At 39.9% G+C, this 24,459-nt stretch overlaps 1 protein-coding gene across 1 annotated transcript in view; it reads left to right on the top strand.

Annotated features, from left to right (window-relative positions):
• smad3a (SMAD family member 3a) overlaps nt 1-15,925 on the top strand; it is a 32,790-nt gene extending 16,865 nt beyond the window's left edge. The window contains exons 2-8 of the mRNA XM_047363469.1: nt 6,421-6,614; nt 6,901-7,035; nt 7,949-8,074; nt 8,852-9,064; nt 9,160-9,297; nt 10,119-10,263; nt 13,493-15,925. Of these exons, the coding sequence (XP_047219425.1) occupies nt 6,421-6,614; nt 6,901-7,035; nt 7,949-8,074; nt 8,852-9,064; nt 9,160-9,297; nt 10,119-10,263; nt 13,493-13,616 (1,075 nt within the window). The 3' untranslated portion in view covers nt 13,617-15,925. The remainder of the gene's footprint in view (nt 1-6,420; nt 6,615-6,900; nt 7,036-7,948; nt 8,075-8,851; nt 9,065-9,159; nt 9,298-10,118; nt 10,264-13,492) is intronic.
• The last annotated feature ends 8,534 nt before the right edge of the window (nt 15,926-24,459 follow it).

Genomic DNA, 24,459 nt, shown 5'->3' with positions numbered 1-24,459 from the left:
TTCAATAATTTTAATTGTATAATTATTGGGTTATTGTGTTCTAGGTACCCAGCCTTGGTAATTATTCATATTGCTGTTTTTTGAAGTATGATTAATGTCTATTGCAGTTTTGTAATTGTTTCCCCAAATCTCTGCACAGTAACTGAAATAGGGTGAAACTAAGAAGCAGCACATGAGGTGAAGCTTTATGATCTAATAGACTTTTGGCTTTGTACAAAACCGATAGTTTAAGATTTGGTTTGAACATATTTCATGCTAGTTTTCCAGTTTAGTTTGTCATCAATAATAATACCCAAAAATTGGTTTTCATGTACCATTTCAATTAGGGATGCACGATCATCGGCAATGACATCGGTATCGGTCCAATAAATAAAACTGGGCCGAAATTAATAACCGATATAAATTAACATCTTGTTGTGGTGTGTGGTTCTGGAGGGGGTTGGGAATGTGTTGTATGTTTGGGCATGTGATAGTGATGCAGTGTAGGAGTGTGGGGTGTTCATCTGAAGCAGAGAAGCAATGTCAGCAATGTGGTCATTTTTTCAATTTCACTGCTCTTTTAACACCGTGAAAAAACGACCACATATATGTTAATATCGGTAAATATCTTTTATCGTCAATATTAATGTCAGATATCGATATTGGCCTAATTTTTTTATATCAGTGCATCCCGAATTTCAATATTCAACTCATTTATCTGTATTTTTAAAAGGTCTACAGGTCCTTCTCAAAATATTAGCATATTGTGATAAAGTTCATTATTTTCCATAATGTAATGATGAAAATGTAACATTCATATATTTTAGATTCATTGCACACTAACTGAAATATTTCAGGTCTTTTATTGTCTTAATACAGATGATTTTGGCATACAGCTCATGAAAACCCAAAATTCCTATCTCACAAAATTAGCATATCATTAAAAGGGTCTCTAAACGAGCTATGAACCTAATCATCTGAATCAACGAGTTAACTCTAAACACCTGCAAAAGATTCCTGAGGCCTTTAAAACTCCCAGCCTGGTTCATCACTCAAAACCCCAATCATGGGTAAGACTGCCGACCTGACTGCTGTCCAGAAGGCCACTATTGACACCCTCAAGCAAGAGGGTAAGACACAGAAAGAAATTTCTGAACGAATAGGCTGTTCCCAGAGTGCTGTATCAAGGCACCTCAGTGGGAAGTCTGTGGGAAGGAAAAAGTGTGGCACAAAACGCTGCACAACGAGAAGAGGTGACCGGACCCTGAGGAAGATTGTGGAGAAGGGCCGATTCCAGACCTTGGGGGACCTGCTGAAGCAGTGGACTGAGTCTGGAGTAGAAACATCCAGAGCCACCGTGCACAGGCGTGTACAGGAAATGGGCTACAGGTGCCGCATTCCCCAGGTCAAGCCACTTTTGAACCAGAAACAGCGGCAGAAGCGCCTGACCTGGGCTACAGAGAAGCAGCACTGGACTGTTGCTCAGTGGTCCAAAGTACTTTTTTCGGATGAAAGCAAATTCTACATGTCATTCGGAAATCAAGGTGCCAGAGTCTGGAGGAAGACTGGGGAGAAGGAAATGCCAAAATGCCAGAAGTCCAGTGTCAAGTACCCACAGTCAGTGATGGTCTGGGGTGCCGTGTCAGCTGCTGGTGTTGGTCCACTGTGTTTTATCAAGGGCAGGGTCAATGCAGCTAGCTATCAGGAGATTTTGGAGCACTTCATGCTTCCATCTGCTGAAAAGCTTTTTGGAGATGAAGATTTCATTTTTCAGCACGACCTGGCACCTGCTCACAGTGCCAAAACCACTGGTAAATGGTTTACTGACCATGGTATCACTGTGCTCAATTGACCTGCCAACTCTCCTGACCTGAACCCCATAGAGAATCTGTGGGATATTGTGAAGAGAACGTTGAGAGACTCAAGACCCAACACTCTGGATGAGCTAAAGGCCGCTATCGAAGCATCCTGGGCCTCCATAAGACCTCAGCAGTGCCACAGGCTGATTGCCTGATTGCCTCCATGCCACGCCGCATTGAAGCAGTCATTTCTGCAAAAGGATTCCCGACCAAGTATTGAGTGCATAACTGTACATGATTATTTGAAGGTTGACGTTTTTTGTATTAAAAACACTTTTCTTTTATTGGTCGGATGAAATATGCTAATTTTGTGAGATAGGAATTTTGGGTTTTCATGAGCTGTATGCCAAAATCATCCGTATTAAGACAATAAAAGACCTGAAATATTTCAGTTAGTGTGCAATGAATCTAAAATATATGAATGTTAAATTTTCATCATAACATTATGGAAAATAATGAACTTTATCACAATATGCTAATATTTTGAGAAGGACCTGTATGTTTGGTCTACAGTTTCCAAATAACATTATTTTGTTTGTTTTTCATACTCAAAGTCAATTTATTACCATCAAAGTTAGAAAAATGTAAGCTATTTCCAAAATAAAAGTTTGTGTCATGAGCAAACATTTCAAACTTCATTATTTCAGATATTTTGCATGTGTCATTTACATATATTATGAAGAACTTGGGACCCAGTACTGATCCCTGAGGAACCCCACATTCAATGTCCAAACACTCAGAGCACACAGGTCCTAGTTTTACATTCTGCTGTCTGATACTTAAATACCTTTAACCCATTGTACCACAAGCCCCTTGATCCAGTAACACCAGCTTTTTTAACAGTAAATCATGATTTATTGTGTCAAAGGATTTTTTAATATCAACAAACATTCAAAAACCAATTTTCTTCTTGTCAGTAGTAGTAGTTATATTTTCAGTAGCTTCCAGTACGACTAGGGTTATTGATGGATTTGATCCAAAACTATATTGATTTTCACTGATTAATTTATGTTTTTCTAAAAATGTTTTGAGTCAGCTATTAAACAGGTCTTCTAGTACCTTTGAGAACTGTGGTAGCAGAGATACAAGCCTGTAGTTGGAAAACTGATGCTTATCTTTCTTTTTTAGGAAATGAACCAGTGTGAAAAGAAAGATTGCTGTGAAATCCTCTCAATTACATATTTTACCAAGGACACAATTTAAATCAGTGGATCTTTTGTTCTTACATTGTTGTACAGTATCTGTTATTTTATCTTTATATAACTGAGGCACTGAGGAACGTTGAGTCTGGGTTTCTATTTAATAACTTGTCTTTGGACAAATCTGATGCAAGATTTATGAACAATGTATCAAACTATTGGCTATTTCTTTCATGCTGCAATTTTCAATAAAAGGTTAGGGTATCTAATTTATTTGTGCGATTCCTTTATAATACTATTAAGGATATTCCATATTTGTTTTATCATAACTTATTTATTTCGGCATGCGTTCAGGTCTTTATACAACCTGTGCAGCCTCTATAATCCCCATTGATTAGCATAGAACCAATCAATCTACCACTGACATCAGGTCAACCCTGTTCAACTAGTTTTTCTGTCATAAAAGAGCGAGAAAGCAGCTTAAAATATAATTTTGGTCTGATTTTATCCCCTGCTCATTAGACATGTTCTCCCTCTTGTCAGTGTGACATTTTATAAAACCTTCTCCAAAGCTTTCTGATTGTGTCTCCATTCTCCAATTGAAGTAAAATGTTTTTAGAAGTTGCTAGAGGTCTGACTGACCACATTTATAGATACGTTTTGTGATAAACAGAGGTACAAAAAGGCCTGAGACTCTTGCAATCTGTCATACTTAGCACACTGTTATGAAAGCTGGTGAAAGGAAGCAGTCAGTTATTCATCACAAATATGCTGAACAGGAACACTGAAATAGAAAAGAGGAACAGCGGTCACAAGAGGATTCAAATTAACCCAAGAAAAAAGATGGGTTGACAAAATGTTAATTTTGGGTTTTGTTACATGTTTAATTTTAGACGTGTTACAGAATGTATTTTTCTCAGCTTTGCAAAGAAATGTTTATTGCGGAGGTTTGAACTTGTTCGCATCATGACTCAGTTAGTTTGGGCTATTTTACCAACTTTGTGAACGTTTACAGATCGTACTTTGTGGAGCAGCGGCGTCTTTTACTTTTGTTGAATGGCTATCATGAAATCCAAAACCAAAGTCTGTACTGAGCTCTGCTGTGTGCTGTTAAGGTTCTGTGAGCAGACACCAGCCATATTGTCAGCCAGACAGTCTTATCCACCACATGCGAGATGGAGGAAACTCCTGGTGTTACCATCATGATCCCAGAAGACGTTTTCTCACTGCTACCTCCTGCGTTAAACGGACAGCAGAGATATACTCTGAGAGGGAGCCTTTTATGCCTAAAAGCATAATTCTTTTCATTTTTGTTGTCTTTTGGGGTAAATGTTGGATCACAAAGGTGATCGTAAAAATGTTAATTTTGCCTTTTCTCTTTAACTTTGCTTTTGTTGTTTAAAGTTAATTTGAGGATTGCATGTTTTGACTCCTTTTCAATGTTTTATACAGATTTATGGCCTTGAAAAATTCAGTAGTTTCCCACATGTACGCTGCATGGATTTGGTTATAAAAATCAGAGCTCATTCAGCCTTCCTCTAGTTATATTTATTCAGGTGCATGTTTCTTATCAACTTAAGATCACATAACATCCACAGACTGCTGCTGGCTGAGAGCCAGCACTTTTAGAAAACACAGACACTGTGAGTAAAGAGCGTTTGCCATGAAAGATTAAAACACAACTTGCCCTTTGCACCATGGATTAAGTAGAAGTGGCATGTCTGAGCTTTCAGCAGCAAAACAGTAAATGTCCTGGTTTTATTTTGTTTGGAGCTGACATTTGTCCTTATAAAAAGGTTTTAGTTAAAGCCTTTGACCCTTGCTCTTAGTTTGTCTGCAGTGGGTGAGACAGTGAGATGGAGGGGGCATATGCGGTTGTTGAATCTTGCATGATGAGCTTAGTGGGTATTTTATGTATTTATATTTTCTGCCTCGGGTCATTGTGCTCAAATATAAGAGGCCGTTCAAACCCGTTGTGTCAATCCCGCACTCTCAACCAGCAGCCCCATGCTGCCTGCTGACCTAAATCTCTCTCTGCCAGTAGCTTTTTTATCCCAGATGAGGGCAGATGTTTTTCAAGACAATGAAATTCCTGTTACACATACTTTAATCTCATTCGCAGTTGTTTATTATTAGACGTTTACGTCATATGAAGTGTGCTTAGAGCCTGTGTCCTCATCAGCCACAGTTTTAAACTGGTGTATGCTATGTTTAAGAGGACAGGCCTCTTCTTCACTCTTTAGTGGATTTTACAAGCTTCATCTGCTAGACAGGAAGAACAAAATATTTCCATAAACTGTCAGGAAGTGTAATATTGAGAGGCAATCTTTAAACAATTTTAGGTTTAGTCTAGTTTTAGTCAAATAAATCTTATAGTCGGCTGCAACTGCTGCATGTTTGGTCCTTGAACATGTGACGTCCTAAAGGAAAGAGATTTGAATATTTAAGGAAATCTTTTTTTTTTTTGCCTATTTATCTTTATATTTGTCATGGTGTGTGTTGAGGTAGGGTCCAAATGCAGAGCATAGTGGAGTAGATAAATAAAAGGTTTAATAATAAACAGACTTACTAGACGACCAGGTACAGGAACGCAGGCAGGTGTGAGACATGGGCAGGAGGACAGCAGGAGCATGGGATTAAAGGACATGGAGCCAGGCAGCAAACAGGGTAGTAACCAGGAGGAAACAGTAGAGAGTAATGACAGCTAGAGAGTATAAATGCTGAGGAAGACTGGAGAATGAACCATTGAACCAAGGGAGCTAATCAGAAGGGAATGAGAAGCAGCTGCTGGAAGAGGGACTGCAGGGAACTGTGGGAGAGTGACTAATTAACACAGATGAGCAAGGAGGTCACAGAAATCATCTACGTTAACAAAATAAAGTAAACAATGAAACTACCAAAAGAACAGGAAGAAAACATATCCACAAGAAAACAAACTAAGCAAGTGAAGACCATGGCAGCGCAGAGAAAGTAAACATAACTCAAACTCAAAACCAAACACAGGCAGATTATGACAATCTTTGGATGGGGCTGATTTAAAGCTACATTCAGCAAAACACAGACAGATAATCTGTTGTTGTTTGAAGCAGCTTTATTCAGATTGGACGTTTCAAAAATCAGAATTGGATGTGATACGCAAACATTAAGCTTCATTGGTTATTTTTCTAACTTGTCAAACCTTTCCACATAACTAAAATTAGACATGATTGGATTTTATCTCCCTATAATATTTAGCTTTTGTTTTTTATTACTCTTAATAGTTCTTAGTGATTCATTTTTTCGTTTTTAATTGGCTTGGTTTTTTTGGGGGATCACAAAATGAACTCTTCTTTCAGACACCTAATAACAAAAACAACCTTAGTTGTTCTCTCATAGACATTTTATGGGAATTTAGCACCAAACTCGACACATTATCGTCAGACTCCTTTTGTCTCTCTCTGCAGGTCTCTGGATGGCCGCCTGCAGGTGTCCCACAGAAAGGGTCTGCCTCACGTCATCTACTGCCGGCTGTGGCGCTGGCCCGATCTGCAGTCTCACCATGAGCTGCGAGCGGTGGAGCTGTGCGAGTATGCCTTCCACACAAAGAAGGACGAAGTGTGCGTCAACCCATACCACTACCAGAGAGTAGAAACACCAGGTACTACTGCTGGGAGGAAGCTGATCTCTGTCTTTTACACAGTTTTCTTTCATGTATAATTTTAATCTCACCTGATATCTGCTTTTTGTTGTAAATGTCTATTTCATTCTTGGGAGTTTAACCAGTATTTCTCCAAAGATTAACTGCATAAATGTAATCTTAGACCTTTGTTATGAAACTACGCTATGCAGCAACTTTATTTTTATGTTGTTAAAATCTTACTGTAACTTTTGCTGTATTCTGAGGAACTCCACCTTACCCTAATGATTCTCTTTGTATGTCTCAGTCCTCCCACCGGTGCTGGTGCCCAGACACACAGAAATCCCCAGCGAGTTCCCACCCCTGGACGACTACAGCCATTCAATCCCTGAAAACACCAATTTCCCTGCTGGCATAGAGCCCCAGAGCAACTACATACCAGGTACCAGCAAGCTTCTAAAGATGACTTGCACCAAAGGCTGGGTCATGGCCTGTCCACACAACTTTGTAAGATTTAGTTTGAGAAAAACAGAGGAATTTCTTGAGTAGCCAGTCCCCAAAGTAGAAATCTTTTAGAATATTGCACATTTTACTAATATAATCTCTTTGGAGATGTTTATGGTGTTGCACTGTTTTACAGTAAAAGAGACTCAATTATTGTTTACTCCATGAACAGATCTTTAATTTGAGACAGGAACGATTATTTCCAGGGAAGGCATCTGTAAGGAGTAATTTGCTTAAAATCACCTTTAAAGTTCCCATCAGTGTAGAGCGTTGTGTATCTTTAGTCTTTTTGGAAATATTGTCAACAAGAAGTTGCTCATTTGATTTAGGTGACTGGTTCAGAGGTTTAATTAATTGAGTTTAACTCTCTTTGTTCTCATAATAAGCTTCCTTTTTTTTACACTGTACTAAATCAGTTAAATTTGCTTAAATTAAAGATCCGTGCTGTTAATTCGGCTATACGTACCTAGATGATGATCTGAGGAAAGTGACAGAAAGCATTAAGCTACAGCCTTTTCAGCTCATCGTTGCTGCAGCTGCAACCTCAACTAGAGACGTCATATCCAACAAAATTAGGGTGATGAAAAAAACGGTTTGATGACCAGGGAATGAATCTTCAGGAAAAAATACAAGTTGAATCTTTAGTTTCCTTTTAAAGAAAGTGCTGTAAAATTGCATCAGAATCTGACAATGCTTTCAGTATGCTTTCATCAGCAGCAGTGGGGTATTATCTCTACAGACCTAAAACTTTCAGAGGCTGTCTGACAGATTTTTGACCCAGATTTGCTCATTTGTAACCTTTGTGTGCGTACATGTGTCTCAGTCTCAATGTGTGTTTTCCTGCGTCTCAGAAACGCCACCACCGGGCTACCTCAGTGAAGATGGAGAGACCAGCGATCACCAGATGACCCACAGCATGGACACAAGCTCCCCAAATCTGTCACCTAACCCTGTTTCACCCACTCATAGTAACTTAGGTGAGAACTGCCTGTCTGTGTGTGTGTATTTGTTCTGGTATTGTACCTCCCTCCTTTGGGAATTGACTGTTTGGTTTTGGTAAGAGGAAGTGAGGCGATGAAAGAATCCTTTGTCTTTCACGCCCACCATGTGAGCAGTTAAACAGACCAAGACGCTGTTCAGTCCACACTAACGTCAATAAAAATATCCCATGTTTATTCTGTTAGGATGAGAAAACATCTGAAGGGACCCAGCTGGGGTACTGCTGGCGATGTAGCAAAATGACACCACCGCTGCTTTGGCAGGATATGTTGAAGCTTAAAGTGACTGCTCTGTGTGGCGGAGAAAAAGAGCAAATTACCAGAACTAGTAGACTTTACTGAAAACAACCATGGATGATTTTAGTTCTGGCACTCCATCTGTGAAGGTTGAGTTTCCTCGTTTTGTTTGGTCAAAGTTTCTGGGAAACAGCAGATGGCTCGGACATTTTCTGATGCAAGATTCCACTTAAGTTTTTTCTTAGGGAGCGTTTTCTTCCCTCTGCAGCCACTTTGGGCCATTTTTCCCCACATTTCATTCATTCACTTTCTTCTCTATCTTTGACTTCATTTCCATTTTCTCTCTTGTTTGTTTTTTATACGCCATGCATTACTTTAAATTAAATCTTTTTCTTTCTTTTTATAATTTTAACATTATAGGTTGAGAAAAGTTGTGCATTTTAATCTATTCGAAGATACCCTGAAAGCTGTAGCATTATACTCAGTTTCCTAAACCTTCTTTCTCTGCGTGTGTCTCAGACCTCCACCCTGTGACTTACTGTGAGCCAGCCTTCTGGTGCTCTATTTCATACTACGAGCTGAACCAGCGAGTAGGAGAGACCTTCCACGCCTCGCAGCCCTCGCTGACAGTGGATGGATTTACGGACCCCTCCAACTCAGAGCGTTTCTGCCTTGGCCTGTTATCCAACGTCAACCGCAATGCAGCAGTGGAGTTAACACGCAGACACATAGGTGGGCCTCATCACTCCACTCTACATCGGTCCAATAACCGGTGCCACTGCTAATGTCACTGTGACCTCTGTGTTTCTGCCTTTGTTCCCTCTAAGGTCGAGGTGTGCGGCTGTACTACATTGGAGGAGAGGTGTTTGCAGAGTGTCTTAGTGACAGCGCTATCTTCGTCCAGAGCCCCAACTGTAATCAGCGTTACGGTTGGCATCCTGCCACAGTCTGCAAGATCCCCCCAGGTCTGTGACCAGTCCACAAAATCTGTGGAAAATCTTAAAGAGTGAATGGGTTGTGAAAAGCAATCAGGCAGTCATGACCCTTTTATAGGCGCTGTCTTCAGTCAGTAAAAGATCGCTTGAATACGATTTAAAGGGTTTCCAAAAATGGAAAAGTATGGAAAGAAAATTAAGTATTGATTTCTGGACCTCATTCCCAATCCATCCATCCATCCATCCATACATCCATCCATCCATCCATCCATACATCCATCCATCCATCCATACATCCATCCATCCATCCATCCATCCTGTGGGTTTTGCAGGTTCCCTGTTAAAAATCTGACCACTGTAGGATTCTCTGCCATAAATTCATATTGAAACTTTTATATTTGTAACTTCAAATGTAAATGTCTTCACTTAAAACAGTAGCCATGACAAAGCTGACAACACTGCAGGACCTCATTAGCTAAACAGTGATTAATCTAATTGTGTAAACTGGATGATTCAGAACAGATGTGGTGTGTGTACGCATCACCCCGATCATAAACATGTGAGTCCACAGCACCAACAGTCTCTGCCACATTGGTGCCTGGATTGGACCTGGATTTATGTTTCAAACCTACAACTATTAGCTATTCATCTTGCTAGTAAATAAAACACAGTCAGAAAAACAGAAGCATGAGGGAAATGGAAAAACACTTTCACTGCCAATTTTACAGTCAGGTGATTTCCCACGTGTCAGATTGTTATTATTGTCTGAATTTGCATTGAAGCAGCTGTAACCACCCTGGTTTCGTTGATTTTGGTTATTCAGTGTAACTCAGCTTGTCATTTCCGTCCAGGGTGTAACTTGAAGATCTTCAACAACCAGGAGTTTGCTGCCCTGCTGGCACAGTCGGTCAACCAGGGGTTCGAGGCTGTCTACCAGCTCACCAGGATGTGCACCATCCGCATGAGCTTCGTTAAGGGCTGGGGAGCTGAATACAGGTAAACTGGAGTTACACATATGGAGACCAGTTGTTTCTTGTCCGTCAACCTAAGATGTTGGAGCAACACATTATAGTTTCCTGCAGAAACTGTGAAGTAGAAAAGGTAGAATAGGAAGAAGAATAGGGCATAGATTACATGTTGCATGTTATTATTTACACTGCAACGCTACCAAGTTTCCAAGCGTATACATGGCATTCATTTTACTAACTTTAATATCGGCTTCAACCTCAGTATCAACGTATGCTTCAATCTGAAATGATTTGGATCAGTACCGGGGTCAAAAACCCCTGACCAGCACATGCTTAGTATTGAAGCATCTTATTAACCCGTGTAGGTCCAATAACTGACCAAACAATGTGAATCATAAAAAAACACCAAGATCAAAGGTTTTGGTAGAATAACTTAAGATTTATGAAAAAGTAGACAAAACGCAGCTACAGTCAATGCATACTTCCTAAAAAAGGACTAAGGTGCAGAAGCTCCTAAAATAATTTTTATTTACTACACTGTGCAGTAAAGTTTAGGAAGAAATGCACTGCACTATGGATTATGTAAGGAAATACACGGATGGAAACTGGATTGTTGTGAGTTAGAAAAACTGCATTAAAACAAACTTTACTTTTTTTAGGTCTTTACATATAGGAATATTAGACTGCCTTTCATTACATGTCTCACATTATCCCATACAAACCTTATCTTTGTCCCTACATTGTTTGACAGTTTTATGGCTGTAGAGTATTAATTGAGGAATACAAAAAATATAAATCACCACTTATTTATTAAAACGCTGCTGAGCCTGGATTAACTACTTGATAGAGCAGGTCTTAGAACAGAGACAATAGGCACAGACTGTGAATCACTTCCCACCATCCAGCCGCCCCCGCTCACACACATCTGCTTACACTCTGGTGAATCGGGTGCATGACGCCACCGAGGCCTCGTGAATAAAACCAAGCCCCTGCTATTTTTAAACACATACACATGTGCTGTGTCAAAAAGAGATGTCAGACTTTCCCCTTCTTCAGTCTTCTCGGTTTTCCACAGTCTGACTCACTGATAGTAGGACGGTTTGGCTGAAAGTTGGCCCCGACAGAGAAGGTTTACACCAGGGAAAGACCTTTGTGCTGTGAGTAACGGCCCGCCACTCTTGTCCTGACTAAATAGTGCCATGTGGAGACACTTAAAAACAGGATTTAGGTTACTACGTGATCAGGCAGGCCTCTCTTTCTTCCTCCCTGCCTCCTCTACTGGTTTTAAACTTTTGTTCCTTCTTGTTCTTTGGGTTTACAAGAAAGAGTTTACAAAGCAAACACAAATTGTGAGGTGATAATGGAAAAGCAGGCAAGAACGTAATGACCCTTTTTAGGATAAAGTAGCAAAATAATTGAATGAAAAAGAAGCAAACATAACCCAACCTGCAGCTAAAAACCAGCCCAAAGAGAAGCAACACAGAAAACACAACAGTAGGTTCTAATAGAGCAGAGCAAAATGCAACAACAGAGAGGCCCTTGGCTGAGCGAGGAGCCAGGGTTGGTGCTTGCACCACTCAAACCTTTATGTAACACATACAAACTGCTGATTATTGCAGCTGCTCTTTTCTTTAAGCAGGGACTTCAGTACTGAAGGTTTCTGCCACCTAACTCCTCTTGTTCCAGTTCTAGTATGTGCTTTAGGACACTTGTTTAACCTCTCCTCTCACACAGAGAAAATATTCTAGATTAGAGCCTTTCAAAATTTGGGTAAAGCTAGCAGTTGTTATGAATGAGGCCTTTTATGCTTGGTAAAGAAACTTCCTGCCGCTTTTTCTTTTTTCACTCAAAAAAGACCTAAATAACAAAACTTCAGCATGTTTTTTGTAATAAACAATGCAAAGTGTTACTCCTATTTTCATGTAACGTCTTCAAACTCTTTATTGAAGGTCTGCGTTGGCATTTGTAAATTTCGTTTTGTTCAACAGAAGCAGAAACAAGTTAAACTGAAAGCACCAACGTTTTCTGCGACATTATTCAGTGTGTGACTGACAGCTGCGACACAAGTAAATATGGAGGACAGATCTGGGTTTGAAGCGCACTTCAGCTCACATAGTTTTGTGTCCCATGTTAGCGCACCTTCACCCAACATTTCTGTGTTGACCAACTGATCCCAATAGGAGATTTTGATATGGACAATATAGCTTTCTCCCCAGGGTGGCAAGGTGGGGACGCCAGGATACTCAAAAAAGTAGTTATTGTCAGTGAAACTCTATTGCTTATTCTTATGTCCATTCAATGGGAATGGGCAACAGCCTCACTGTAAGAATGTATTTACTGGACGCTTTGTGTGACTAATAAAGCTAAAGCTGTTGTCTGATTTGGTGCTAAATTAACGGCTTATTTCAGTTTTTTTTTCTGGACTGCATGTGATTATGTCTAGTTCAGCATCCTACTGTTTAAGGCTGGTCAGACCTGTACAAGACCTAAAACTTCAGTACACACGACATTTGATTTGTTACAGTTTTTCTTCTCCTATTTTCAACCAGTGTCTATTATTGTTCAATAATTCATACTTTTTTTAAATAAATGTATATGCAACACCTTATTCAGAAAGGAAAAAGTGGCCATTTTCTACCTGTTTGGTCTCTGGACAGCTTTAAATTTTGTTTGAACTGGATATGTGCTTCTTAAAGTGGTTCTAAAATGCCAAACAAAGCACTGTAACAGCTATTTTATGGATTTTTGCAAACATGATGAATGTGCCAAAACCCACAAACATGAAATAATCTGTATTTAGTCTTGGAATATATTCCTGTTGCCACATAAGCAGAGGCTCTATACCACACTCATTATTTGTGGAACCTAGAGGTAATATGACTCAGCTACTATACAAACACCTCTAATACGTTGTACTCAAAGGTCCAGAATTATAAAAAAAAAAAAAAAAAACAGCAGAAGAGATTTCCATGTCAATTTGTCAAGGAAAATGTGAAGGAACCCTGGTCTTCGGTTGTGTTAAAGGCTGCAGAGGTGGGGCTCACTCAGGGCGCCGTTCATGCAGCAACCACCACTGATCCCAGCCTTGTTACTTTGGTAATATGTGGTCATTCATCAGGAAAAATCACATGTCTCTCATATCACTGCGCAGATCTCAAAAAGCACCCTGGATTTTATGTCTGAAACTTGAATTGTCTCCAAACAGCTGGCTCTCCAATCTTTAACATCTGTCTGTGCTCTCCTTGTGTGCCCCACAGGCGGCAGACAGTGACCAGCACCCCCTGCTGGATCGAGCTGCACCTCAACGGCCCGCTGCAGTGGCTCGACAAGGTGCTCACACAGATGGGCTCCCCAAGCATTCGATGCTCCAGCGTCTCTTAGGGTTGTCCTTTGTCCACTCATTTCTCACCCCCCGCCCATGCCCAAAGTTGCATGGCATTTAGTGCTGAAACCTGACGAGCCCTCCCTTCATTCAGCCACTCCTCGTTCCTCCCCCACACCTGCTGTCAGAAGCACTTTTTTGGCAAAAAGGGCACAAAGTGCATTAAACTCGTACCACGTTAATAGGATCTCAACAAATTGTCTGGGTTAATTTGACGGAAGTTTTTCCATCTTCGGCAACCACAAGCCGGAAACTTTAAGTTTGTTTTTCTTTCTTGCCGAATTGAAATTTTCAGTTCCTATTTTTGTACAGATTTGGAATTGAACAGTGGATTTGATAAATGAGTTTTTAATTATCATTATTATAATGTCCCAAATAGGAAGAAAAAAAAAAGTGTGACATCATGTTAAATGCATTTCACTCGACTTTCTTTTTGTTTCGGGGCATTTCGTAGATTATGAAGCCTTCTATAGTTGTAAAGCAATGAGACAGACTGGAAGTGATTTATTTAATACATCTGCAAGCACTGTCTGTAGGAATGTACTGCATAGAGGCTAGGAATATTTGTTATCGTTTTATACTTTCATTGTTCTGGTTAAACAAACAAATAGCTCTATGTGAGGCTGTGTATTTGTGGTGTAAGCAGCATCAAATGTAATAAAACGAGTCAGCTTTGTTCGCTGAAAACCAAACCGTTGGAAGATTTACACCACACATGAAATGTCAGTCACGATACCAACGAATGAGTCTGATTCTGAAGGATTCACAACGAGAAAACAGGAAGTAAAGCTCTTCAAAGCATGACAGGAGTACTGAGAGGCAGTGGATCTCATTAAGGGTCACCAGGAGGAAAAATGCACTCTTGTTAAAAACTGATATTCCAGCATCTAGATATAGAAGAAGTTAGCAGTTCTCAACTGGGACTGTTTTACTTTCAGGAAGCTTCTTTCTCCGCGTTGCAGAATGTGTTCACAGCATTTTAGATTGTACATATTATATGTCCCCAAGACAGGACTTGAAAAACATCTCACATGCTTTAGTGTTCTTCACACTTTTCAATGCCAAACTGCGCACTCATAAGGGTGATGCGAATGCAGAAAGCTTTGATGTGTTCAGAGAGCCGGAAGAGGACCCTGCTTTGTTAGCAGTTTAACTTTGGTCTTATTTTTAGCCATGCTGATGTTTTGTACATTTACGACTGGAGGCAAACAGAAACATCTGATTTACAAGCAACTGAAAGAAAAACTAAGCAACTCATGAGACTTGCCAGTTTATTTTGCAACATGTTATTTCTTGGAAGGTTAGCCCAAGTCCAAGTTGTGCATCTGAGGACAGAAAACACTATTTTTTTAACATGCTAACATAAGGCAGGTTTGTTTTCACCAGAGCATTTTATAAAGGGAAACCTGTAGTTCAGCAGCTGCATGTAAATAACAGTAGTGTCTTAATTTTTTATTATTATTTTCAGGTCTATGTACAGATACAACATAAATGAGTTAAATTGTGACCATTAACCTTTATAATGTTTATTGGCTTTAGAAGCAGAGGAACAAATAATACAAAATAAAGAAAATCTGGTGAAAGCTGTTGCTAAATTAGAAAAGCAGAGTCATAGCTTTGATCCCATTTTCTTTTAACCACCCACTCGTGTGGAAGTGGATCGATTTCCTTCTGGTTCTATAACACTAGACAAAGACTCAGTGGGCGTGCATGAACAATTTGTTTTCTTTCCGGTGTTTATTTACGTGAACCTGGCTCTTGATGTTAATGCCAGCCCATTGGTGCTTATCTGCAACATTTTCGTGACTCAAAAGAGTATTGAACAAAAAGCAATGAGATATTACTATTACATTTATGCTTACAGATCCTAAACTATTATTTTTAAATGTGTAAACTTTAAAGTGTTGGGTTGTTTCAGAAACAGTAGCATCTACCAGTCTGAGACAAGCCATCTCTATGTTGAGCTTCTAGTGTCCTTGAACGCAGCAATCCTGATTCTGTTGGGATCTTAAAACCCTTGTGGTTGATGTAATTACCCTGATGGGAATCTTTTAAAAGCAAATGTGTCCTTTTTTATACACTCTGCAGGTTATAGCTGTTGTGTTTGTTTTTTCCCGTTTAAAGTTTCTCCTGTAGACATTAATTGCGATTTACGGTCCTCACCTCTGAATTGGTCTTTTTAGATCTCTTGTTTAAAATTTTCCTTTTCATTTCTTTACCTTGCTGAAAAAAGTAGTTGTGATGCTTTGTACTTTTGTGTATTTCTGTTGATCTACAAATAAAATGTAAAACCTGAGTTGAAACTGAATGTGGTTTAATGCTAATTTTCTTGTGTTTGTAGTTTATTTCTAAAATCTGAGTTTTGAAGAAATGAAATGTGAATCAATTCAATTTTAGAAATCCACTGACTAGATTTTATTACTGTATTTGCTTTAATTTGTTAGTAAGTATAATTTAAGATCCTGTCTGTTTGCTTATAAAGACAAAGTCAGCCATTCACAGCCACTCATCAAGGATCTAATAAGCGGTCTTGACGATTTACCAGCACCAGACAACAACCTTGGTACAACAAACAGAGCACCTTACTTGAGGTCCGAATTATGCTGATTTCCCTCTCAAGCCACTAGCCTGTGTCTATGGCCACAGTCCTCTCCGCTTGAATGACAGTGGAGTTCCTATTTAACTTGGTTAGGGCTTGTTAAAGAAAATTAGGGAGGGTGTTTAGGCACAATTAAGGCTCAAGCTTATAAATTTAAACAAAGTGTTTGTCCACAGGTAAGCTAGTTTTAAATCACAATAGACTGAGTAGGTGTTGACCAAAAATAAGCATATGCTTCAAATAAAACATATACAAGCACAACTGAAACCTGCAGCCGCCAACATGGACAAGACACGTGTCTTCTGGAGAAAGGTTTCATGGTCAGATGTGACAAAGATTAGGGTCTTTGGTCCCTGGCTAGGAGTGTGTTTAGAGGGGTCAAGGTGAGGCTTTAAAGCTGAAGATTATATCATCTGTTAAGTATGATGGGTGCACCATGCTATGGGACAGTTTTGCTGCAAGTGGTACTGGTGAGTTGTACAGGGTGGATAAAATAATGACAAAGAGGAGCTACCTTCAAATTCGCCATCTTTAACTGAAATCAACAACTATATTTTTGAAACTTGGACACAATCAGGGCACACATCAAAACTATTTTTGAAATAAATTAAGTAGGCTAACATTGAGTTTCTGCAATGGCCTACCCAAAGCCCCAAATTCAGCTTTATTGAAATTTTGTAGATTATGCTTAAAAGTCTGGGCTTGCCAATAAACCTATGCAAGGAGCTTATTTATGGCTACATCTGACTTCTCTGCAACTTTGTTCAGTTTGTGTTTCCATTGAAACATGACGGATTTAATGAAGTGAAAACCCAAAATATAATCTGACATTCATTCCTACCCTTAAAGAGAGCATGACAAAGAACTGTTGCTTAGGTGCAGTATTTCCTCATCTGTGGTGAATAATGTAGATCCCAAGGACAGAAACAGTAATTACAGGCTCACAGTATTGTTTTTAATGTCTGTAGAACTAGTCAGTTCAGTGTATAAGCACAATTGCTGTCAAGAAACGCTTGACTTGATGTCGAACATCAAGGCTTTGTTGTGGTGCCCTTCAGGTATAGACAGTGAAGTATGCTGCCAGACATGGTTGAAACCAGTTCTCTGTAGTCACAGTTTGTCTGCATGAGAAAATCAAATAGAAAGGACAGAAAATACTAGACACATGAATGCATTCCTTTAAAAAATATCTGACCATGTTGTCTCCATAAGTCACACTGACAAATATCCTGGCGCCTTTCTGCAATAAAGACATATGCAGCAAAGACCATCCCCATCCGCCCCCCTCTGTACCAAGGCTGTTGTCTGGAGCTGGTGAAGGTGGTGGTTCATCAAGATGCTCCCAACTGTTGGATTCATCACTTTTTCCATTTTCCCTTTCAGATTAAAGATCGCCATTAGAGTTCACATTTAGGTCATTAAACCATTTTCCTTTTTGATTCTAACAACCTGATACACATCCAGTAATTCATGAACCTTTAATCAAATTTATTTGTTAGGGTTTTTACTTTTTGTTCTTTGATTATTAAATGGATAGATAGAAGTGTGTAGATTGGAATTGATGTTCGTATTTATTTTTTCTTTTTGTTTTAATCAAAGGTGAATATTGGATGAATAATAATTTTTTTAATTCTTGATTACATTGATGTATTTTGGACATTTTTAAAAGGAATGATAATTTCCTTTGCATTGATTTTAAATTAAATCTAAATCCTGAGGAATATACTGACTTTGTATATTGTGTGATAAATTGTCCCTCCTGGACTGGTAGTATTGATCTTTCAGATTGATTTTCAGAGGTAATGAGATCAGTTGATTAATGAACAGTAATATAAATTCATGTGGTCTTTAATATTCACTTTAAGGGGGGACAATAAATATGTACCTACTATATGAGTATATCTATGCAACATAAATAAATACTTTCTTACCACAATATTATTTGTTCATCAAACCCTAAGGACAAGTGGCTATATATTAGACTACTGCTTTTCATTTATTTACTTTCAGGGGAAATGTAGCAGTATGGGCTGTAAGGGTACCAATAAATGGGTCTGCATCTTTATACAGTGACTTGTAAAAGTATTCATACCCCTTGAACTTTCCAAATACATAATATATTCAAAATAATTTCACATTACAACCACAAACATCAATATATTTTACTGGAATTTTAAGTGAAAACCACAAAGTGGTTTACAATTGTAAAGTGGAAAGAAAATTATTCATGATTTTGTTTTTTTTTTTTTACAAATTAAAAGTTGACTAGGGCATTGTGCGAAAATATTCAGCCCCCCTGAGTCAGTATTTTGTAGAACCACCTTTAGCTGCAATTACTCCTGCAAGTCTTTTAGGGTATGTCTCTACTAGCTTTTCACATCTAGTGACTGACATTTTTGCCCATTCTTCTTTGCAAAACAGCTCCAGCTCAGTCAGATTAGATGGAGAGTGTTTGTGAACAGCAGTTTTCAGATCATGCCACAGATTTCCGATTGGGTTTAGGTCTGGACTTTGACTGGGCCATTCTAACACATGAATATGTTTTGTTTTAAACCATTCCACTGTAGCCCTGGCTTTATGCTTAGGGTCGTTGTTCTGCTGGAAGGTGAACCTCCGCTCTAGTCTCAAGTCTTTTGCAGACTCCAACAGGTTTTCTTCCAAGATTGCCCTGTTTTTAGCTCCATCCATCTTCCCATCAACTCTGACCACCTTCCCTGTCCCTCCTGAAGAGAAGCACCTCCAGAACATGATGCTGCCACCACCATATTTGACAGTGGGGATGGTGTGTTCAGAGTGATGTGCTGTGTTAGTTCTCCACCACACATAGCGTTTTGGATTTTGAGTTTAATTTTGCTCTCGTCTGACCAAAGCACCTTCTTCCACATGTTTGCTGTGTCCCAACATGGCTTCTGGCAAATTGCAAACAGGACTTTTTATAGTTTAACAATGGCTTTCTTCTTGCCACTCTTCCATAAAGACCACATTTGTGCAGTGCATGACTAATAGTTGTCCTATGGACAGATTCCCCCACCTGAGCTGTGGATCTCTGCAGTTCATCCAGAGTCACCATGGGCCTCTTGGCTGCATCTCTGATCAGTGCTCTCCTTGTTCGGCCTGTAAGTTTAGGTGGACGGCCTTGTCTTGGTAAGTTTACAGTTCTGCCATACTCTTTCCATTTCCGGATGATGGATTGAACAGAGCTCCGTGAGACGTTTAGAGCTTGGGAAATCTTTCTATAGCCTAAGCTTGCTTTAAATTTCTCAACAACTTTATCCCTGACCTGTCTGATTTGTTCCTTGGACTTCATCATGCTGTTTGCTCTCCAATATTCTACAACCTCTGAGGCTGTCACAGAGCAGCTGTATTTGTACTGAGATTAGATTACACACAGATGGACTCTATTTAGTCATTAGCAATCATCAGGCAACGTCTGAAGGCAATTAGTTGCACTAAAGGGGCTGATTACTTTTGCACACTGCACTTTTCAGCTTTTTATTTGTTAAAAAAAATGTTTTCAACCACGTATGATTTTCTTTCCACTTCACAATTGTAAACCACTTTGTGTTGGTCTTTCACATAAAAGTCCAATAAAATATATTGATGTTTATGGTTGTAATGTGACAATATACGGAAAAGTTCAAGGGGTATGAATACTTTTACAAGCCACTGTACTGCTTACGTTTTTGCAGGTGCAGCAGCTTTGTCAGCCTGCACCACAGTCTCCTGCAGGATTTCTGCTTGAGCTTTGCTCTAGACAGTCCTTCAATAATTAACTCCAGTTTGTAGAGGTCAAATACAGGGCAAATATGAAAGACTGACTCAGACTGTAAGTAGGCAATGCAGAGCTTTCATAAAATAGAATGGATGGTCTGGCTTTTAATATTTTATCCAGTACCATTCAATTATAAATGGTTATCAAGTGTTTATTTAAATCACACTAAAAGCTGTTTGACTTTGAAGATTATTCAAGATGATTTTAATGTTTTTAATTTTTTTAAGCAGTTTATCAAAAATATATATAAATGTGACTACTTAAATAAAACTTTAATAAATACTTTGAAGAAAGTATCCATGTACTGTACAATAATGTTATTAATACACAAATAATATATAATTGTAACAATCCATAAAACGTTTTATGAAAGTGATTCATATTTCCTGTGCAACAATGGATCATGAAATTATATAAACTGCAGTTTGATTGGTTAAGCTGCTAAGCAGTCAGCTGCAAACAGTGACTTTTATTTATTCTATTATTTTGCTTATTTAACGTATATATTTGAAGTTTGTTTAAATTTTCACGTAAATAAATGTTTATTGAACAAATAATTAATTCATGGAATTGTGGCATTTTTGGTCCGTAACAGTAGTTTTAGAAAATGTACTAACATAAATGTTTCCTTCCAGGTGAAAATAGGGATTAGTAGCAGTTAATAATAGTAGTCGATCTGAAGTAATTGGACCCGATTGGCTTAATCATTCATATGATATGAGGTGTTGCATTCAATGTCTGCAAAGAGTCCTTTTATTATCAGGATCCTCAAAAATTTAGTCCTCAAATTTAGGCACAGACTATTTTACATAAAACAAATTAAAAGAAACAGTTTACATTTTATTTTAAATTATATAGCCCATTCACGTTATCCTTCAACAATCTTATAAAATATCTGCCGAGGCTTTGAAGAGCCTGTTTGTAAGTGAGCTGTTTTGGCTCAACACTGCCATCTGCTGACTAAAACATTACTGACTGGCTAGATTCAAAACTGTATATTCTTTGCAGATTCTCTCAAACCTTTAGTTTTACAGTTATTATTATTTTGAACAAATACAACTGAACTGATGTCTGTGAGCAAACAGACATACATGTGGATTTATTTTCATTTGCTTAAGGATGTTGAACTTTAGAAGCAGTTTATCTACTTATTTCAAGATTTTTCAATAAACAGGCACACTGCGGTCACCTAGCAGTTTAAAGATATAGAATGTTGATTGAAAATATACATGTAACATTTCAGAATTTGCATAAGAAAAGAAATAAAAATTGTGCCTGTTTGTCACTTCCAGTTTAAAATGAATTTTATGTGCTTCATTATTTTTAGGTGTGTTGCAGTCTTGTTGTTGAGCCAGACCTGGCAGACCCAAACGAATCTAGAGGGTCTGCTGGGAATGCTTGGCGGAGTCTCCCATGAGGCGGAGTTTCAACTCCCATCTCGGAGAGAGCTTCAAACACGTTCCGGGTGTGGTGGAGGACATTAAGTCCGAGTGGGCCATGTTCAGCACCTACATTGCCGAGGCGGTTTACTGGAGCTGTGGTTGCAAGGTTGTAGGTGCCTGTCGCGGCGGCAATCCTCGAACCTGCTGGTGAGGATTGCTGTCAGGCTGAAGAAGGAGTCCTATCGGGTCTTTTTGGCCTGTGGGACTTCGGAAGCAGCTGATGGGTATTGGCAGTCCAAGCAGCATGCGGCTCTGGTGGTTGCTGAAGCAAAAACTGGGCGCGGGAGGTGTTCAGAGAGGCCATGGAGAACGACTTTCGTATGACTTCAAGGCGAATCTGGTCCACCATCCAGCGTCTTGGGGGGGGGGGAGGTACACCACCAACATTGTTTACAGTGGGGAGGGTGTGCTGCTGACCTCAACTCGGGACGTTGTGGGTCGGTGGGCAGAGTACTTCGAAGACCTCCTCAATCCCACCGGGACAACTTCCATTGAGGAAGCGGAGCCTGGGGACCTTGGGGCGGGCTCTCCAATCTTTGGTGCTGAGGTCAACGAGGTGATTAAAAAGCTCCTCGGTTGTAAGGCCCCAGGGGTGGATGAGATTCAGCCGAAGTACCTTAAGGCTCTGGATGTTGTAGGGTTGTGTTGGTTAACGCGACTCTGCAGCATTGCGTGGACATCGGGGGCAGTTCCAGTGGATTAGCAGACCGGGGTGGTGGTCCCCCTATTCAAAAGGGGGGACCGTAGAGTGTGTTTTCTGGAGAAGTGGGTCCAGCTGATAGTCCAACCTCGGATTCAGGAAGAGTACTGTGGTTTTCGTCCTGGCCGTGGAACACTGGACCAGCTCTACACCCTCAGCAGGGTTCTGGAGGGTTCCTGGGAGTTCCCCAACCAGTCTACATGTGCTTTTGTGGACTTGGAGAAGGAGTGTCCCTCAGGGAATCTTGTGGGGGGTACTCCCGGAGTATGGGGTACCAGGCCCTTTTATACAGGCTGTTAGGTCTCTTTACGACGAGTGTCAGAGCTTGGTTCGCATTGCCAGCAGTAAGTGGGACTCGTTTCCGGTAAGGGTTGGACTCCGCCAAGGTTGCCCTTTGTTCATAACTTTTATGGACAGAATTTCTAGGTGCAGCCAAGGTGTTCAGGGGATCCGTTTTGGTGACCGTCTGCTTTTTGCCGATGATGTGGTTCTATTGACTTCATCAGTTTGCAGGCGAGTGTGAAGTGGCTGGGATGAGAATCAGTGCCTCCAAGTCCGAGGCCATGGTCTTGAGGCGGAAAAGGATAGAGTGCCTTCTCCGGGTTGGGGGGGAGGTCCAGCCTCAAGTGGAGGAGTTCAAATATCTTGGGGTCTTGTTCACGAATGAGGGAAAAATGGAGCAGGAGATCAACAGAGAGGGATTGGTGCAGTGATGCGGACGCTGTACCGGTCTGTCGTGGTGACGAGAGAGCTGAGTCAAAAAGCGAAGCTCTCGATTTACCGGTCGATCTACGTTCCTACCCTCATCTATGGTCATGAGCTTTGGGTCATGACCGAAAGAACGAGATCACGAGCGGCTGAAATGAGTTTCCTCCAGGGTGTCTGGGCTCTCCCTTAGAGATAGGGTGAGAAGCTCGGTCATCCGGGAGGGACTCAGAGTAGAGCCACTGCTTCTCCACGTCGAGAGAAGCCAGTTGAGGTGGCTCGGGCATCTGGTTAGGAAGCCTCCTGGACGCCTCCCTGGTGAGGTGTTCCGGGCACGTCCCACCCGGAGGAGGCCCAGAGGAAGACCCAGGACATGCTGGTGCAACTATGTTTCTCGGCTGGCCTGGGAAAGCCTTGGGATTCCCCTGGACAAGTTGGCCCAAGTGGCTGGGGAGAGGGAAGTCTGGGTCTCTCTGCTTAGGCTGCTGCCCCCGTGACCCGACCCCAGATAAGCGGAAGACAATGGATGGATGGACGGATGGATGGATGGATGGATGGATGGATAATAAACATACAACAATTTTAATAAGAGCTCTTTGATCTCATGAACTAGTGTAAAAATGTGCCAAGTTACACCACATGTTGTCATGGCTAAAAAGGATGCTTGTTCCGACAATCCTTTTTGTAGGATACATAACGTTTACACTGTCTTAATGAAATTATATTAATAATAATATAATAAATATATGAAATAATTCAACTTTTCTTAATTTTAAAGATATCTGAAGTGAGGTTCAGTTAAAGGTTATAATATAATATAATATAATATAATATAATATAATATAATATAATATGGACAATTGTCCCAGCAAAACATACAAATACTAAAGAATTTAAAGTGTTTTTGTTCAGAGTAACTATCTGATATGAAACAAACATAATCTTTCAACAGAATCTCTTGAACTGTCTCTTTAAATAGAAAAAAAACTGAAGTAATCTTCTTTAGGATGTCAGACATTTTGGGCAACCTGTTTTTGGGTCTTCATTGTCTGGAAACCTTTGCGTTCTTGACAGTTTTATTAAATGTAAGAGGAAAAAAACTATGTTTTGTTATGTTCTATGGCCAAGCTAAGCCCTGTTTCATTTCTAAAGATTTTGAGAACGTCATTCATGCTTTAGACAAAGGACACATATCAATCATCTCTTCATTGTCTGCAGCTTATACAGAATGCTGCTGCTGCAAGACTTTTGACAGGAACTATAAAAACGGAAGCATGTTACTTTAGCCTCCATCTGCTGGCTTCCTGTCTCTTACTGGATGGGTTTTAAGATTTTATCGTTGTGGTTTTAAGGTTTTTTTTAATGGTTTGGCTCATTTTATCTACATAATCTTTCCACATCACCAAGGTTCATCTAGATTCCAAGCAGATGCTTTTAAATGTTCCAACATCAAAACTGGAAATAAGAATGCGATTGTGTCTTTGCAGTTACTGCTCCTATTTCATGGAACGACCAACGTTCCCATGAAAGAACTGCTTAGAGCTTAGAAACCTTTAAGATGCTTTTAAAGACTCCTTCAGTTGGTAGCACTGTTGCCTTGCAGCAAGAAGGTCCTGGGTTCAAC

This window comes from Girardinichthys multiradiatus, chromosome 4 (assembly GCF_021462225.1).
Source record: "Girardinichthys multiradiatus isolate DD_20200921_A chromosome 4, DD_fGirMul_XY1, whole genome shotgun sequence".
Taxonomy (NCBI): domain Eukaryota; kingdom Metazoa; phylum Chordata; class Actinopteri; order Cyprinodontiformes; family Goodeidae; genus Girardinichthys; species Girardinichthys multiradiatus.
This window is presented reverse-complemented; position numbering and strand designations above follow the sequence as displayed.